Raw genomic sequence first — 18,119 nt, forward strand, 5'->3', positions numbered from 1 at the left:
TTATAGGATTGTAGGCCCGCTGTGTCCAATCATTTGTGCTGTGCACAGAGCAAATAGGAATAATGACAGGTAAAAACCCTTAACCTCACAAAGCATAAGGGACACAGACATAAAAACAGAAATTACAGTGCAATGTGGGAAGTCTTCTGCTAGGAAAAAAAAAAAAAAAAAAAAAAAAAAAAAAAAAAAAAAACACCTGGAAATGAAGCACCTAGCAAGAAGGCAGAATCCGGTCATCCAGTCTGAGGGGCAGGGATTCTTTCCTGGGGATGCAAGAGGTACTGAGAGAGATATAGGCTAAGTCGAGGAGGGGATCCATCAGGTAAAGGCTGAGGGTAAAGCAGCCCCCTAGCAGGCCCTGCCTGTGTGCCCAGGCAACTAGGAGAAGCCACGGCTGGCTGGAGTGCAGCTACTTCAGGGGGTGGGTCGTGGCGGCCACATCAGCATCCCCACATCAAAGCACAGCACACATGGTCCTCGGCTGAATTGACAAAGTGCTTGATTAGCAGCCTGGAATGTCCAGATGAGGTGTCTGGTCTGCTTGGGACTCATGTGCACCCAGAAGGACCCTCATAATTCAGCAGTACTGACACATACGAATGAGTCATCAGCCTGTCAGACGCATGGCAGTGTGGGGGCAAAGACAGAAGAGAGGTGTGGTCACTTCATCTCTCCATCCACCCTGGAAAAGAGGTCTCCCCAGCAAGCAGTTGCACAGGGGAAGAAGTCTTTGTGGCACAGCCGGTAATGAGCTGCGGCTATTGCGTCACGAATGGACACCATATTGCCAGTGGGAAGCACGCCCAGAATCCATATGGCGAAAGGCCTGTTAATGAGCTCCGGGTGCCCAGAGCACTGCTCCCTCTGTGATTTTGCCAAACAGGCAGGAGCAGACAGAAGCCCAGGGCCTTTCTTACTTACTGCGGTTCTGGCCCTGGATGGGGTGTCTCTTACCAGCACCTCCCTTTCTGGCTTCCCAGCACATCTCACCCCTACCTCTGTTAGGCCAGACCAGCTCAGGATGGAGGGTCAGCTTCACTGAGATCAGCAGCTCCCACAAAGTGTCAGGCCTCGGGATGTGGCACATGATACAGGGTGACGTGTAAGAACAAGCAGTTCCTGGAGAAAAGGGAGAGGTCTCCACAAGCCAGCAGTGCCCTATCTCACTCAGTTCCTCCCAGCATCTGTCCTGTGACATGTTGTAGTTCTGTGGTGCCAGTTAAGTGAATTTGTACATTTTATGCTGGAGCTCTAACTAAATCAACCTTTACAAAATAAACAAGCGACCTCAGAAGATAACTGCACAAAAGCTCTGATTTGGAGGTAGTACTAGCAATGCAAGCCTGGCAAACAAGAAAATGGTGGAGCCAACACCTGACCTACTGGCAAACACTCTGTCACTCATATCATGAGATAAAAACAATGCCAATGTAATCAGATGGGACAAGATGTCAGTCAAGACATGACGAAATTATTTAGAAGACAACTCAAACTATGGATTTATAACCAATGTCATCAACAATGTACCTTGTCCTAAATATATGTGGTATCTTAGAGATAGCTATAATACCACAGCCACCACAATTAGCAAGTTATTCCAAAATATAGATTTTTAAATCTTTAGCCCATCTTTGATTTGTGTATATTTTATGATATATGTGATAAGGTAATATATTAATACAAAGTAAACTTATGTAATATAAAATGTTAACATACAGATACTGGGCTAATTGCTCAAAAACATTGTACTAAAATAGGGCATGATCGAAAAACATTGACAGCCTCTGTTCTGAAAAATCAGGCTTTTCTGTATTTCAATCATGTCATAAAACTTTGGGAAGACTTGAAATTTGTGGTTAGCAACAATGTGTATTTCATCAGAGACAGGGAACTTAATGAAGAAAAAGGATCAGGCCCAGAAAGAGAAGGGCTGAGAAATCAGCATAAATGAAGCACATCTAAGTGGGCTGATTTTTTTTTTCTGCCATGGCCTCCTCCTCCTCCTCTCAGCAGTCTTGTTTCACAATCACACAGGAAGCCATATGTGTCTACCCTTCAAGCATGGGCCAAGCTTGCATGACTAGTGAAGCTGATACAGCATCTAGAAGGCCAGAGTGTCCACCTGTGAGACCCTGAGCCCCTCACGGCCACCCCCAGAGGTGAAAGAAGCCCAGGAAAGAGGCCTGCCATCCCTGTACCTAGAGAAAATAAATACTTTGAAAACAGCCAAAACAACGTGCCACAAACCAGGGCATGCTGCCATCACAGAAGCAAATCTTAGCAAGCCCAGCTTTTGTTGTGCCTATATTTAGTTCGTGTTCCCTTAGTTTCAAGGATTTTCCAGATATTCAATTCCTCCCTAAATGCATATTCCCCAGATCCCATGTGGCTCCTGAGAACTCTGTGATCACAAAGCGAAAAAGTGGATTTAGTGAGTTACTCACTTCCTGTTTCACTCTCAGAATTCCAGACAATAAGAATGGATGCAGAAGACCCAAATCAAACTGCCATCTCTGAAGCACACTGGTGAAAGGCATTTCCTAAGAAATGATGCTTCTTCAAGTCATGTGTGCTTTCCTCCATGCCAGGGCAAAGTGGGATGTTGTGTGATAAGATTTCCAGGCCTGGTGAAATCAGGTTGAAATGTGTGACACAAAGCAAGTCCCTTTCCTTCCCTGAGTCTCACATTTCTCATCCATCTAATAAGGTTCCTTCCATTTTCCCCTGGGGGCCTTGAGGAATTTCTCCTCTTGAAAAGTGAAAGAAATCCTAAAGAATGGAGAAAAAGAGTGGACTAAAAGGGCTCTCTAATACATAAGCATATTTCTTCCTTTTATGCATTCATCTTCTTATACAAAGATGTAGAGAATAATGTGTGGACAATATTCTCCATTTTGGGTTTGTTTAGTACGTCTGAACGTTAGAAAAGTCAAAGCAGAATCACAGAAATCATGATTTTCATGACAGAACCAATACAGAATTACAGAAATCTTTACTTTTACAAAATTAGCCAGGAAGGATCAAAAGAATGTGTTTCTATCCCCAGGCATGGCTGCTCCACAGTGGGAATTGTTCAAGTCACTCCACTACTCAGAATCAAAGTTTCTAATCTATAAAAACATCATGGTGCTTCTCTTTTCTAGCTGCTTGTCCTTTTTCCCCTACAGGTTATTCTCCATCCTACCCCGAACAGCCCCAAACAGTCAGAGTGGCACAAAATGACAGTATCCAAAAACTGCCCCGACCAAGATCTCAAAATCAAACTTGCTGTCCGAATGGATAAGCCTCAAAACATGAAGCATTCTGGGTAAGTGTTTCTTCCCCAACTAGCAGTTTTGGACACACGTCTGTTCATTTCTCAAAACTAAAACAGAAACAAACACAAGATCTTCGGAGAACTATGTAGAAGGAAATATAAAGAATTCATATTAAAATATTTGATTTTGGTATTTACTGTAAACTTCCTCAATTCTTAGAATGACTGTATTTGCATTTTTGCTGTCAAAACAGAAAAGTGTCCTTCTCTTTCTCTAATAGGGTTTCTAGGACAATTCAAAACTTTCTTAGCAGCATGCTAGGTGATTCTAGTTTGGAGAGATCTTATAGGCTCCGCATACCTTGTTGGAGGCAACCAGATCCTTCAAACTCTGCATATGACTCACTTGCACCTCAATCAGCAACCCACATCTTTGAGGCGTGAGCAGCAGGGAGAGGCCAGCTTCAATCAACTCACATTTAATATATTTTAGTATTTAGTGCAGCATTTAAATGAATGAGAAAAAGTAGAAAATTTGTGGTCATCTTCGTTTTCTTAAGGTTTGAGAAAAATGACCAATTAATTTCAAGTAAAGCAAAAAGAATAGGTAAGATGCCATATTTTTTTTTTTACAAATAAGACCAGTGATTTTTCTAGAAAATGTTTGTTGGTGACTGAGTATATGCTGAGCTATGACCTATTAAACTGAATCACATGGATCTCATTATCTCAGAAAACATGATAATCGTGAGACTCTGAAAAGGGAAAGTTTAGTAGAAGGGAATGGAGTGTTTGGCGGGTATTCTGCAGGTACACTGCCAACTGGCTATCATTCTGCTTAGCCCCTCTGGGCCCTAGCGAGATCTCGTTAATTCTTTTTTGGGTGTATGTATACTGATGATAAAGCTCAAAGTACTAAAAGTGCTATTAAAAATGAGGGTTACGGCTGGGCACAGTGGCTTACTACGACTGTAATCCCAGCACTTTGGGAGGCCAAGGCGGGAGGATCACCTGAGGTCAGGAGTTTGAGACCAGCCTGACCAACATGGTGAAACTCCATCTCTACTAAAAATACAAAAAAATTAGCTGGGCATGGTGGTGGGCACCTGTAATCCTAGCTATTCAGGAGGCTAAGGCAGGAGAATCGCTTGAACTCGGGAGGCAGAGGTTGCTGTGAGCCTAGATTGCACCATTGCACTCCAGCCTGGCAAGAGAATGAGACTCCATCTCAAAAAAAAAAAAAAAAAAAAAAACAGAAGAGGATTGGTTAGATGATGTACTAAAGGTTTGGGGAATTCACAAACCCAATTTCAGGGCCTAGCCGTGGTTAAGACAGGTTTAAACAGAAGCCCACATGAAGTCCAGGAGGGTGTGACCGGGACAGGAATTGAACTTCCCAGTAGATGAGCAGACCACAGCAGCATGCAGTCAGACAGTAAAGAATAGTAGCCTAGCCATGGTGCCTCAGAGTTCTAGGAATTGAAAAAAGCCCAAGGTTCCAGAGAAAAGCAAAGACCTACCAGTCAGGGCACCAGAGAGCTTCAGGTATGAAGGGTTCCTGAGGAAGCAAAGGTCACCTGTGAGCTGGAGGCCAGTGACTCGACCCAAGGTTTGGTCTGGATTTAGAGAATTTGCTTTGCATTGTCTTGAAGCCAAATTATTCCAAGCCTGAGCTGGGATTATGGCAAAGCTCTTCTGCCTGGGGTGTGAAAAAGCCATAGGAGCATGTGCAGGGCCCTAAGTACACACTCAGTCCTTTGTCACGTGTCCAGGATGAAGTACAACCAGATTTTCTTCGATTAAATTAGAATGCCATGAAACATTGCTGAGGTCTACCGTTCTTCCTTCTTATCATGCTCCTGGTATATATTCTGGCAATATTCGTGGAATTTCTCCCTAATATGTCTTCCCCCTCTGTGACGAACATCCTACTTTGAAGACAAAGGGGTTGATAATTTAATTAGGTTTCTGTAGTACACAAGAAAAGATCTGCATCTTTAGCAAAATCCTGCCTCGTAAATACTCCATAAATATTTGCTAAAGGAACCAGCACATGAGTGAGCAGAACAGACATAGAGAGAGAGAGACAGAGAGACAAAGAGGATAGGGCAGATCAAAGAGAGAAAATAGAGAACAGAATATGAATGAATGTATCTGTCCTCTAAACTGCTTTTTTTTTTTTTTTTAACTTCCTTTAAAAAAACGATCAGTGCTTCAACCTACATTCGAGTTCCCTCTGAAGCACTGTACTAGGAGTTTTATTGTGTCACTTATTCTCCACAGCAACCACTTGACACAGGTATTATTTTCCCTGTTGGATGAATTCCCATTTCCCACATTCTCTTCATTCACTCTGCTGGAAACTGAACTAACTGATTTGGATTGGGGAATTTTTGTGTTGATTTGTTTGTAAAATTATTAACATATTTCAGGCTACCTTGACCCTACAGATGACAGAAGAAATATGTAGCTCACTTCTGACGCGTTTCATAGCTACTTCATATTGCTAGACTTCCATTTTAAAATTACCACTGCCAGGAGATACACCAAGAGAGCTTAAAATAGCTCTGAAAAGTGAACGGTGAATGCCTTAATAACACCATCACACCCAATGTGGCCTAAATCAGGGGTGAGCAACCTTAGTTGCCTAAGGGACTATTCAGAGAAAATAAAAATATTTATGGAGTACATTTTTTTTCCATTTAAACTTAAAATAGTTTTACTGAGCCCAGTTGTGTAAAGGAGGATAGAAATATGAGAGCAATGTCACAGCTTAGAAAATGGGAGAAAAAAAGAAAAAGAAAAATTTTTTTTAAGACAGAGTGGGGCTCTGTCACCCAGGCTGGAGTGCAGCAGTGTGGTCTCTGCTCACTGCAGCCTCTGCCTCCCAGGCTCAAGCCATCCTCCCTCGTCAGCCTCCCAAGTAGCTGGGACCACAGGTGTGCACCACCACACCCAGCTAATTTTTGTACTTTTGGTAGAGATGAGGTTTTGCCAGGTTGGCCAGGCTGGTCTCAAACTCCTGGACTCAAGCAATCTGCCTGCCTTGGCATCCCAAAGCTCTGGGATTACAGGCATGAGCCACCACACCCAGCTGAAAAAGGAATCTTTAAGAAGCATAGCTGAGGTTATAAATTGTTCCCATGTTAAGGTTTTTTCTAACATAAAAGGAACATAAGAATCACTGGGAATTATGAATATTGGTGTGCACTGTGGTTCTTTGAATGAGCCACTAGGCCATTCAGAATAACTTTATTGAATAGAAATGTGTCAATGGGAAAAATCAACACTGCTTCTTGACCTTAAAATGTTAGTATCTGGGCATATTTGAGAATCAGCAATTCCTAGATGCCTTTCTAATTTTCATCTTTTATATCTGTATGGTGTTTTCAAGTTCAGGAAGTGCATTCACATCTATTCTCTCATTTTATCACTGAAACCGCCTCACAAGGATTAGGTATTATCATTCTCCCATCTTAATAAATGCCCTCCCCTTCACCCAGATACCCAGACCAAAAACCTTGAAGTAATCCTTGACATTTTTCTTTCTCATCCACCATCAATTTTTGTTTTTCTTTTTGAGACAGGGTCTTGCTCTGTTACCCAGACTGGAGTGCAAAGGTGCAATCCTAGCTTACTGCAGCCTTGACCTCCTGGGCTCAGGCAGTCCTCCCACCTCAGCCTCCCAAGTAGCTGGGACTACAGCCATGTACCACCATGCCTAGCTAAGTTTTTTCTAAAAAAAATTTGTAGAGATGGGATCTCACTATGTTGCCTTGGCTGGTCTCGAACTCTTAGCCTCAAGCAATCCTCCCACCTCAGCCTCTCAGAGGGCTGGGATTACAGGCATGAGCCACCAAACCTGGCCATCGTCAAATTCCTTTCACTCCATCTTCAAGATAAATCTAGAATTCAACCCTTCACCCCTGCCTCCGTCTCACCATTGGCTTCCAAGCCTCCATTGCTGCTCCCCTTCACTTGCTGCTCCTGCCTCGTAAGCAGTTCCCTGCTTCTGCCCCTGCCTCCCAGTAGTCTATTTCCTACCGTGAAGCAATTTAAAAAAAAAAAACGCAAGTCAGATCCTGCCACTCGAATGCAGGAAAACCTCCAATGATTCCCCATCTCATTCAGAGTAAAAGCCAATGTTGTTACCATGACTACAAGACCCTGTGTACCTGGTCTTGATCACTGTTCCAGCCACACTTGCCTCCTTGCTCTTCCTCCCAGGCACAAAGTACATCCCCATGTCAAGACCCTTGTCCCGGCTGTTTCCCTTCCCTTTCACCCAGATCTCCAACATTTCTATACCTTATCAGAAAGCCTTACTTGGCCCCCCTGTGTCCTCCCTCTCTCCTTACTCTGTTTTGTTTTCACCAGAGCTCTTATCATTCATATCATGTACTTCTTTATTTACTAGTTTGTTGTCTGTCTTCCCCACTAGGCTGTGAGTTGCTTGTCAGAAGGGAAATTTATTTCCTTTTTTTGTAGGACCTTCATACAGAGACTGACATGTAGCAAAAGTCCAGTGAATTATTTATTGCTTAGATGAATAAGTGAATAAATGAACCCCCATTTACACTTAGAGAAATTGGAGCTTAAAGTGGTTAAAAGAGGCTGGGCGCGGTGGCTCACGCTTGTCATCCCAGCACTTTGGGAGGCCGAGGTGGGCGAATCACGAGGTCAGGAGATCGAGACCACGGTGAAACCCCGTCTCTACTAAAAATACAAAAAATTAGCTGGGCGTGGTGGCGGGCGCCTGTAGTCCCAGCTACTCGGAGAGGCTGAGGCAGGAGAATGGCGTGAACCCAGGAGGCAGAGCTTGCAGTGAGCCGAGATTGCACCACTGCACTCCAGCCTGGGTGACAGAGCGAGACTCCATCTCAAAAAATAATAATAATAAAAATAAAAATAAAAAATAAAGTGGTTAAAAGACATGCCCAAGTCAGAGTAAACATTAGAGCTGGGTCCAGAGTTACTGCTTTCAATCCAACCTTAACTGAGGACCTGAAGCTTGACTAAAATAGAGAGCTCCTCATGACTCCACATTTAATTCATTCAGTGAACCACAGTCCACCAACCGGGAGTAATTTGCAGCAATTCTGATTTTCCTTTTATATTTTAACAAACTTACTTCAAAAGGAATACAGTTTGTAACACTTGGCTATCTTCTTAAAATCTCTTTTCCCCTTCCATTTCTGTAGCTGTGCCACTGTTCTAGACCTCTTGTTCTTCAAACTCATCACACTTCTCTCCTCCCCATAGGTCTCCAAGACATCACGCTTTTTGGCACAGGCTCTAAAACCAGGGTACTGGACTAGACTAATCAAATATCTTTAGTGTTTCATTTTATCTCCCTTGTTGACTTCTTATCTATAAATGTCAATTAGATCAAGTCAGTTTATAGTGTTGTTCAACTAATCTATATCCTTACTGATTTTCATTTATTTAGAGGAAGCTCTCAAGCTCTTACTAGAATTTTAAATTTGTTTCTCCTTGTAGTTCTGTCTAATTTTGCTTCGTATATTCTGAAGCTTTGTTATTAGATGCAGAAGCATTTAAGATTGTTATGTCTTTTTTTTTTTTTTTTTTTGAGACAGAGTCTCGCTCTGTCACCCAGGCTGGAGTGCAGTGGCATGATCTCGGCTCACTGCAAGCTCTGCCTCCCGGGTTCACTCCATTCTCCTGCCTCAGCCTCCCAAGCAGCTGGGACTACAGCTGCCCGCCACCATGCCCAGCTAATTTTTTGTATTTTTAGGTGAGACAGGGTTTCACCGTGCTAGCCAGAATTGTCTCGATCTCCTGACCTCATGATCCGCCTGCCTCAGCCTCCCAAAGTGCTGGGATGACAGGCGTGAGCCACCGTTCCTGGCTGTTATGTCTTCTTGATTGACTTACTCCTTTTTCATTATGAAATAATCTTCTTGATCCCCAGCAATATTCTTTGTAAATATAAATGCAATTTACTTCGTCTGACAGCGATATAGCCCCTCCAGCTTTTTTTGTTAAAAAAAAAAAAAAAAAAAAGTGTTAGCATGGTAAATCTTTTTTTCTATGTTTTTATTTTTAACCTATTCATGTCTTTAAAAAGTGCATTTCTTATAGGCAGCATAGAATGAGGTCTAACTTTTTAACTCAGATTTGAAGATCCTTGCCTTTTAGTTGAGATATTTAGCCTATTTACAGTTAATGTTATTATTGATAGGTTTAAACTTATTTTGTTGTTTGTCATCTTTCCTTTTTATTTTCTGTTTGTCCTATCTGATCTTTGTTCCCTTTTTCCTATTTTTCTGCCTTCTTTGGAATTAGCTGAATATCTTTGTGATTCTACTTTGTCTTCTTTATTGTATTATTATCCCTAAATGCCAATTAGATCAAATTGCCTAGAATGCAATTCTTGCCACAACCACTTACCAGCTGTAGGCAAGTTTCTTAACCCCTCTGGACTTCATTTTGCTCAACGTAAAACAGAAATAACAACAGTGTTTTTCTTATAGGGTTGTTGTGAGGACTAAATGAGCTAATATATGTACAGTATTTAGAACAAGGTCTGATACATGGTTAATAGCTACAGCTATAGAAGAGTTATTGTTGTTGGTGGTGTTGGTTGTAATCATCATTGTTATTTGTTTTCATCCATTCTTTGTACTTTTACCCAGCCCATGCTTCTTCTTGCTGGGCTGCTATAAGATAGCTGAGGTACCTGGAGTCTCCCTGCTCTCCATCTTCTCCTTCACACCCAAGAAGAGGACAAAAACATCCCTGTAGGAATCATGGTTCTTGTCTCACTGTGACTTCTGTTCTTATAAGAAATTCTTATGAAGAATTTCTGACAAGGAGGAATAAGTTCAAGAGACCTATTGTACAATATGGTGACTATGATTAATAACAATACATTGTATACTTGAAAATTCCAAGAGTAGATATTTAATAAAGAGAGCCATGTTACTAATTCACATTAAATTCACAAATATCATATGAGAGAAGACTGTCTAATTTTTTTTTTCAAATGAAAAGTTACAAGCATTGCCATGGGTGCTACACTGCCAAGTAGTCCCAGAGCAGAGGGACACTGAGGCCAGGGGGATCTTCCAAGATTCAGCAATTTTGGGGGATTCCTGGAACTAAAGTTGAACACAGATGAATCTTCCTCTTCTTTTTTTAATCCTTTGTAGCTCACTCACTGGCCTCTCATATAACTAAAATGTCCCCAGTGAATAACAGGGATGTCAGTGACCCAGTAGCAAGAATTTTACAAAAATATCATAAGAGAGGATACATTCAAATCATGATGCAAAATGTGGCCTGGAGCTCCAAACCCAGACATGTGTACCTCACTTTCCTTCCCAGCAGATGTGCACCCAAAATTATTTACTCTTTCTACCAGGACTGCTTTTTTTTTTTTTTTTTTTTTTTGACAGAGTCTTGCTCTCACCCAGGCTGAAGTGCAGTGGCGTGATCTCAGCTCACTGCAGCCTCCGCTTACAGGTTCGACTGATTCTCGTACCTCAGCCTCCCGAGTAGCTGGGACTACAGATGCATACCACCATGCCCAGCTAATTTTTTTTTTTTTTTTTCAGTAGAAATGGGGCTTCACCATGTTGGCCAGGCTGGTCTCAATCTCCTAACCTCAACTGATCTGTGCACCTCAGCCTCCCAAAGTGCTAGGAGTACAGGTGTGAGCCACCATGAGGACTGCTGTTTTTACTACTATAAATAGTAGCACACATAACAACAACAACAATAATACTTATCCAGCCCTTACCACATGCCAGTGAGCATGCAAAGCGCTTGACACATATCACCGCCATGAGTTCTCACAGGAACTCTATAAAGTAACTGTTATGTTATCCCCATCTTACAGCTAAGGAAGCTGAGGCACAGGGCAGCTAAGCCTAAGGAAAGTTAATGACAGGGCCAGAATTCCCATTTAGGTGTTTATCCTTTAGTCTGAGATATAACCACTGGTCTAAACTGCCAGTGACTACATTAGAATACTGCTTTATCTATTGGAAAATCCAGATTTCCACATACCCGGACAGCTTGAAGACAGAGAGTTCAGGGCCACTAATGCCCACACAAATAGATCTGCCTGTAGTGTGAGGAGCTAGGAGGGAAGCCACCTGTATGTCTGCCGTAACAGAACTTCCATCTGCTCCAGGTACTGTGCATCCTATTTAATGAGCATGTTTCCACCCAAGAAAACGCAGAGCCGGAGCTGACTAGACAGAAACAGTACATCTCAGCCCTCAGTTTTTCTTGGTTTTGACACCTTCTGGTATGTGCCAAATTAGCAATAAATTCTGAGGAAAACCTCAGAGGGAAAGCCCCTCCCTCAAGCAGACTTTCCAAAGGAAAATTGTTACTTTTTCCCTGATCCCACCAGCTTTCCCATTCAGAAGCCTTTAACCAGAAATCCCCTCTGTTCAATTAGAATCGTGACTCATGTTCGTACTTCAAAAAAAGAAACCAAAGTTTGTCATCTAGAAGGGAGGACGAAGAGTGTGAAGAAGAGGGTGCTTTCGAGTTAGGCTGTTCTGAGTTTAATTTCTGGCTGTGTCCTTCATCAGCTGTGGAACCTGGGAAAGTTACTTAAACTTTCTCAGCCTCAGCTCCCTCAACTGTAAAATAGGAATAATAGTATATAATGATACAGCTAATAGCAAGTATTTACTTTAAGCTAGCTATTGTTCTAAGCACTTTATATTTCTACTTTAATCCTCACAACCCTTGAGGTAGGTACTATTATAATATTATCCCCATTGTATAGATGAGAAAACTGAAGTAGAGATAACTCTAGTAATTTATTTGCCCAAGGTTGCACATGAATCTGGGTAACATATCTCCAGATTTAAGCTGTTAACTCCTCCAGATGAGTGTAATAAATTCACATAAAGTGCCTGGCACAGCACAGAAAACTTGTAACACTTCACTAAGTAGTAGCTATTGTTTTTATTATGAAGAAATAGTTAATGATTCAATATGAATTACACTCTGTGGGTTCTATGAACTTCTTTTTCTACTTTTATTCTCATGTCTTATGATTATATACACAATAGATGTTGTAGCTGTATTCATTGTTGCAAATCTCTTTCTGTGGATGCAAAGTAAAGGGAAATGGTTAGTAGCTGCCAGATATAATTCCAGAAAAGTGTGAGGCTGTTACAATGTTGCTAGTCATTACTAAAAAAACTACAAAATTTCTTGCCCACTTTCTGAATTTGATCTTTTACGTCATCTACTTCCCTATGTACCTAAGTCCAAGATTTCCTTTCACATATTTAAGTTATTGTTTGCTGCTAAGATGATACATTTTCCTCTGCCCATAGAGAGATTTTGTAAGAAAGCTGACATTTATTGTGCATCTACTTCCTGACATGCCTCATGCTCATACTTCACAAGCACTGTCTCATTTAATCCTCACAACAGCCCTGTGAGTTAGGAACCCTTACTGACCTGTCTTACAGAGCACCAAGAGGTTAAACATCTTGACCAACATTTCACAGTAACTGGTAGAACTAGAACTGGAAGATTATACTCTTAACTGTTACAAGCCAATAATCTCTCTCCTTAGCCCTGGCTGAATCTCCCTCTTATGTCTATTTACTGCATGAAAACATTAATATGTTATTTTAAGCACTGACCAGGACAGCTAGATGATCTGTGTAACCTCAGAGCTGTTTGTGCTGGCCTCATCAGCAGCACAAGGCTGATAAACTTATCAGTCATCCGGTCAATGCTCCCTGCCTCCGCTTTAGTCCAGCCATCACCTCTCTTGCCTGAGCCCCTGTGACCAGCTCTTCACTAATCTCTTTGCTTTCTCTCTTGCCCCAATTCCTCCTACAGTGTATTCTCTATCCAACAGCCAGTGAGATCTTAAATAGAAATATGATTGTGTCACCCCTCCCCCGCTCTTAAAACCCTTCCATAGTTTCCCATTCATATTTAGAATAAGCATACTGGCGATCTGATTTACCCATTTAAGAGGTCAGTCCAGCTACCGTGGGATGAATGGAGCATAGAGACGAGAGGGAAAGTAGGGAGGCCAGTTAGCAGACTCCTGTCATGGTCCAGGTGGTGTTGATGGTGACCTGACTGGGGAGTTGCAGTGGGGATGGAGTGAGATGGGATACATTTGGGAAGGAAAGCTTGAAGAACTTGGCAATGGATTACATGTTTTTATGCAGTGTTTTAAAATCTCATCAGAAATCTTTAGAAAGATCGCTCTGATCTCTCAAGAGCATGGCACTTAAAACCAACTGAACTATAACAAATGTCTATTGACCAGTTACCACATATCAGGAACTGATAGGAATTCAGAAAGAAGAACATGGTTCTATGCTAGGTATTTAGAAAGCAGGGTCAGGGCTCCTTCCCTCCAGAAACTCACAGTTCAATAGGAACAATAAATATAACCACAAATAAATTAAAGCTGTGTGATAATTGTAACAGCAGAATTATCTACAAGGCCTAGGAGATGATGACATCAAAGTAAAGGTTTAAACTGAGGGAGAATGTGGGTTTTCCCATGAGGAGCAGGGAGAAGGCATCCCAGCCAGCATAGGTTGTACCAAGTTACAGAGGTGTGAATTTTTATGGTGTGGTCAGGAATTACAGATACACAACGGAGATAATACAATGTGCAGAAGCCAAGTCAAGGGGGTAAGCAGAGATGGAAAATTAAAAGTTTTTTAGGCTAGGCCAAGATGCTGGACTTTGCCCCTATAGGCTAATGTTTTCCCAAGTGCATTCATGCCACTGAGAGTACACAAGATGGTTTTAATGATATATAGACCAGCACGGATCAAATACAATTGGCCTACCCTATCCACAAGTTCTACATCTGAGAAATCAACCAACAATGGACGGGAAATATGTGGGGGGAGAAAAACAATGAAAAATAAAAATACCATAATAAAAAAATAATGTGAATAAAAAATAACACAGTAGAGCAACTATTTACATAGTATTTACATTGTACACAGTATTTTTTTTTTTTTTTTGAGATGGAGTCTCGCTCTGTCGCCCAGGCTGGAGTGCAGTGGCGCGATCTCGGCTCACTGCAAGCTCCGCCTCCCGGGTTCACGCCATTCTCCTGCCTCAACCTCTCCGAGTAGCTGGGACTACAGGCACCCGCCACCACGCCCGGCTAATTTTTTGTGTTTTTAGTAGAGATGGGGTTTCACCGTGGTCTCGATCTCCTGACCTCGTGATCCGCCCGTCTCGGCCTCCCAAAGTACTGGGATTACAAGCGTGAGCCACCGCGCCCGGCCTGTACAAAGTATTATAGGTACTCTAGGGATGATTTAATGTATATGGGAGGGGCCAGGCGAGGTGTCTCACACCTGTAATCCCAGCACTTTGGGAGGCCGAGGTAGGCAGATCACCTGAGGTCAAGAGTTCGAGACCAGCCTAGTCAACATGGTGAAACCCCCTTTCTACTAAAAATACAAAAATTAGCCGGATATGGTGGTGCACATCTGTAATCGTAGCTACTCAGGAGGCTGAGGCAGGAGAATCACTTGAACCCAGGAGGTGGAGGTTGCAGTGAGCTGAAATCGTGCCATTGCACTCCAGCCTGGGTGACGGAGTGCAACTCCATCTCAAAGAAAGAAAAAAAAAGTATATGTGAGGATGTGCTTAGGTTATATGCAAATACTACACCACTTTATGTAAGGGTGGTGGATTTTGGTGTCTGTGGATTTTGGTGTCTGCAGGGGTCCTGGAACCAATTCCCTGTAGATACTGAGGGACAAGTGTAATCATTTATGTATTTTAATGTGTGCTACATAATGTATAATTGGTATATCAAGGCTATAATATAGTTTACTTTTCAAAATAAATTTATTCATGTTAAGTAAGTTAATTTAAAGAAAAATATCAAGTAAATCATAGAATAGGTGAACAGATTTGGGACCAATGATGAAAATGAAATGTAAGAGGCCAAAGTTTGAGGCACTTTTCATATAAATGTTGGGGGGAGGGAGGAGGCACTGAAGGAATTTTAACATGGAAAAGGCATGATAAGATTTGCAGGTGGTAAGCTCTGTCTCACTTCCAGGAATAGGACGAAAATCATTCTCATGTCCCTGAAACCAATTAAGAGGTTCCTCTATAATAGTCCATGGAAGCAAAAAATGTGGGTGGGGACTGAAATAGTGGAAGTGGGAAGAGGGAAGACGGAGCCGTGAGGAACTCCCCAGGAGGTAAAAACTCAACTGCACTTGGTGACTGAGGAATAAGGATGAGGAAACAGAAGGACCCAGGATGACTCCTGGGTTTCTGGCTTGAAGGTCTGAATAGATTTTGGCTGCCAGCCACTCTTAACGGCCCCTGAAATTTGTCAGGCAGGAAAAATTGTAATTAGGTGCATTCTTCATTATGTTCAAAAGCAGAAATTCTGTGTGATTTGAGGTGAAGTAAGGATTTGGAAGTTTTCCAGTGGGTGTTGATGGCAGTAAACAGGTAAAGCCAGTTTTAGAACTTAGTATTTGAATGTATTTCAGTATGACCAGATCTCTCCTTTCTTAGTCGGATAGAGCCTGAAAAATGCCAGCCTCGATTCCTAGATCGGTGCCAGTTCAATATGTAACAATCCACAATGCAGATAGGATAATACATGAATTGATTAGTAATATTGACCTTAGGCCAGGCGCGGTGGTTCATGCCTGTAATCCCAGCACTTTGGGAGGCCAAGGCAGGTGGATCAACTGAGGTTGGGAGTTCGAGACCAGCCTGACCAACATGGTGAAACCCCATCTCTACTAAAAATACAAAGTTAGCCAGGCATAGTGGCGCATGCTTGTAATCCCAGCTACTTGGGAGGCTGAGGCAGGAGAATCACTTGAACCCAGGAGGAGGAGGTTGCGGTGAGCTGAGATCATACCATTGCACTCCAGCCTGGGCAACAAGAGTGAAACTCTGTCTCAAAAAAAAAAACAGTAATATTTACCTTAACATATCCAGACAGCTTTGAGTTCTGCCTCTGTAGTTCTCAACCCTCCTTTTTATTTTATTTTTCTATATAAAAAATTAATTTATTTCAATAGAAGAGCTTTTCGATAAGGAGGAAGGAAGTGGGGAGAACTTCCTATGTTGACTTGGAACTTCCTCCCTGTAATGTACCTGCATTCTTCCCTGTAATACACCTGCAATAAAGCAAAAGAAAACAAGGGAATGTTTTCCTGAATGAAACTTGACAAGATGCAAAAGAGTTGTGAGATTTAGCACCCTCTTTTTTCTTTCCTGTGCAGTGTCTTTCAGGAGTTCCCCTACCTAAAAGACTTTTAGCACATACACAAATTAAATTGCAGCGTCACATTTTCCAAGGTGCTTTCTGGAATCACTCAAGGAGTCTAAGTCTCATGATAGGCCTCAATTCCTCCTGTAAGTGGAAGTGAAAAGTGCTTGCTGTTGTTTATGCTCAACCACAGAGCTCCAAAATCTGTGCCCTGTTCCTGAGCCATGTGCGTTTCCTTGTTTATAAGTACCAAGCTTCACGGCAAAGTGTGTGCAACAGTTCACTCACTCAAGCATTAATGCAGCTCTGGTCTTTCTCCTTTCCCTTAGGTATTTATGGGCCATCGGTAAGAATGTCTGGAAGAGATGGAAGAAAAGGTTTTTTGTATTGGTGCAGGTAACTAACTCTTCAACTTTTAAGAGACATCAGTATTAAACATTTGCTAGAATGAATGAATGCTTTTTAACTGAGGTATAAATTAAATACACAGAGCTCATGCATTTAGCTCAATGAATTTTTACATATATCCATGTAACCACCATTCAGAGGAGGATACAGAACATTTCCAATACCCAAAGGGCTCCCTTGTGCTCTAATCACTATTTTTATATCACTTTTAAATTTTAAAAAATTAATAAATACTCACAATTTTTTAATTCAAACAATACAGAAGTATGTGAGATAAGTCGGGGAGAGTAGACTCCCACCCCTGCCCAGTCTCCTGCCAGGGATAGAGGATTCCAGGAGGGAGTAAGCTCATGCCAAGTGAGGGCTATAGGGAGATTAACTTTGGCTGAAAACAATGTAGTATTTTGAAAAGAACTGAGATAGGCATTATGAGTAAAGTCAGAATTTAGTTGGACTTTTTGCCTCTATTTTATTATTTAGTGTGTTTGAATTTGAATTATCTGTGTGGGAGTGCTCTACTCTTCTTGGTGCCTGGTGCTTCCAAAAGTCTTAGCCAACGTCCCATAACTATGTTTAGTATCTAGAATAAATCTTTCTAGTAAACTTTTTTTTTTTTTTAACTGAAACAAACCAAATTCTTCAAGTTGTTCTGCAACTTGCTTTTTCCACACGAGTTATTTAGATACCTTTCAATGTTTACACATAGAGCTCTGGCTCTCATATCTGTAAACTTTTCCCTTTTGGATAGACTTCTGGACTTTCCCAATTTGGGCTATTCTTAACAAGGCTGCAGGGAACATCTGTGTATATGGATACAAATGTAGATGCAGATATTGATGTTAATACATTAGTCGTATATAAATAATACCTTTACTCTTGAGCATTTCTTAAATTTTTTTCCAGAAATAGTAATACCTGTCCTTGAAAGACCCCATCTTTTTGGTGGGGGAGGAGTGTTTATTTTTTGCATCAGGGTTTTTCACTTTACAAAGAAGTTTTCCGTGCCTCTTTTTAATTTTGAGACTCCACCGGAGCATTTAAACTATAATTCAATTTGCAGAAATCTAATTTATGCTATGCTCTGAAAGATTTCACAAAGTGAGTCAACTTGGAACTGAGTGACAAAGGTTCTTATTGGGTTACTTGACTAGGATTAATATTTAGAGTGCTACCAATATTTAGAGTGCTTTATACTCAGAGACCTGACTACAAAGCAAC

At 41.6% G+C, this 18,119-nt stretch overlaps 1 protein-coding gene across 21 annotated transcripts in view; it reads left to right on the forward strand.

Moving 5' to 3' along the window:
* CADPS (calcium dependent secretion activator) overlaps positions 1-18,119 on the forward strand; it is a 477,516-nt gene that overhangs the window by 285,943 nt on the left and 173,454 nt on the right. For all 21 annotated transcript variants that reach the window (XM_063630798.1, XM_055260407.2, XM_055260410.2 and 18 more), the window contains 2 exons: positions 3,168-3,307; positions 16,823-16,889. In XM_063630798.1, coding sequence (XP_063486868.1) covers positions 3,168-3,307; positions 16,823-16,889 — 207 coding nt within the window. The remainder of the gene's footprint in view (positions 1-3,167; positions 3,308-16,822; positions 16,890-18,119) is intronic.

Source organism: Symphalangus syndactylus, chromosome 21 (genome assembly GCF_028878055.3).
Source record: "Symphalangus syndactylus isolate Jambi chromosome 21, NHGRI_mSymSyn1-v2.1_pri, whole genome shotgun sequence".
NCBI lineage: Eukaryota > Metazoa > Chordata > Mammalia > Primates > Hylobatidae > Symphalangus > Symphalangus syndactylus.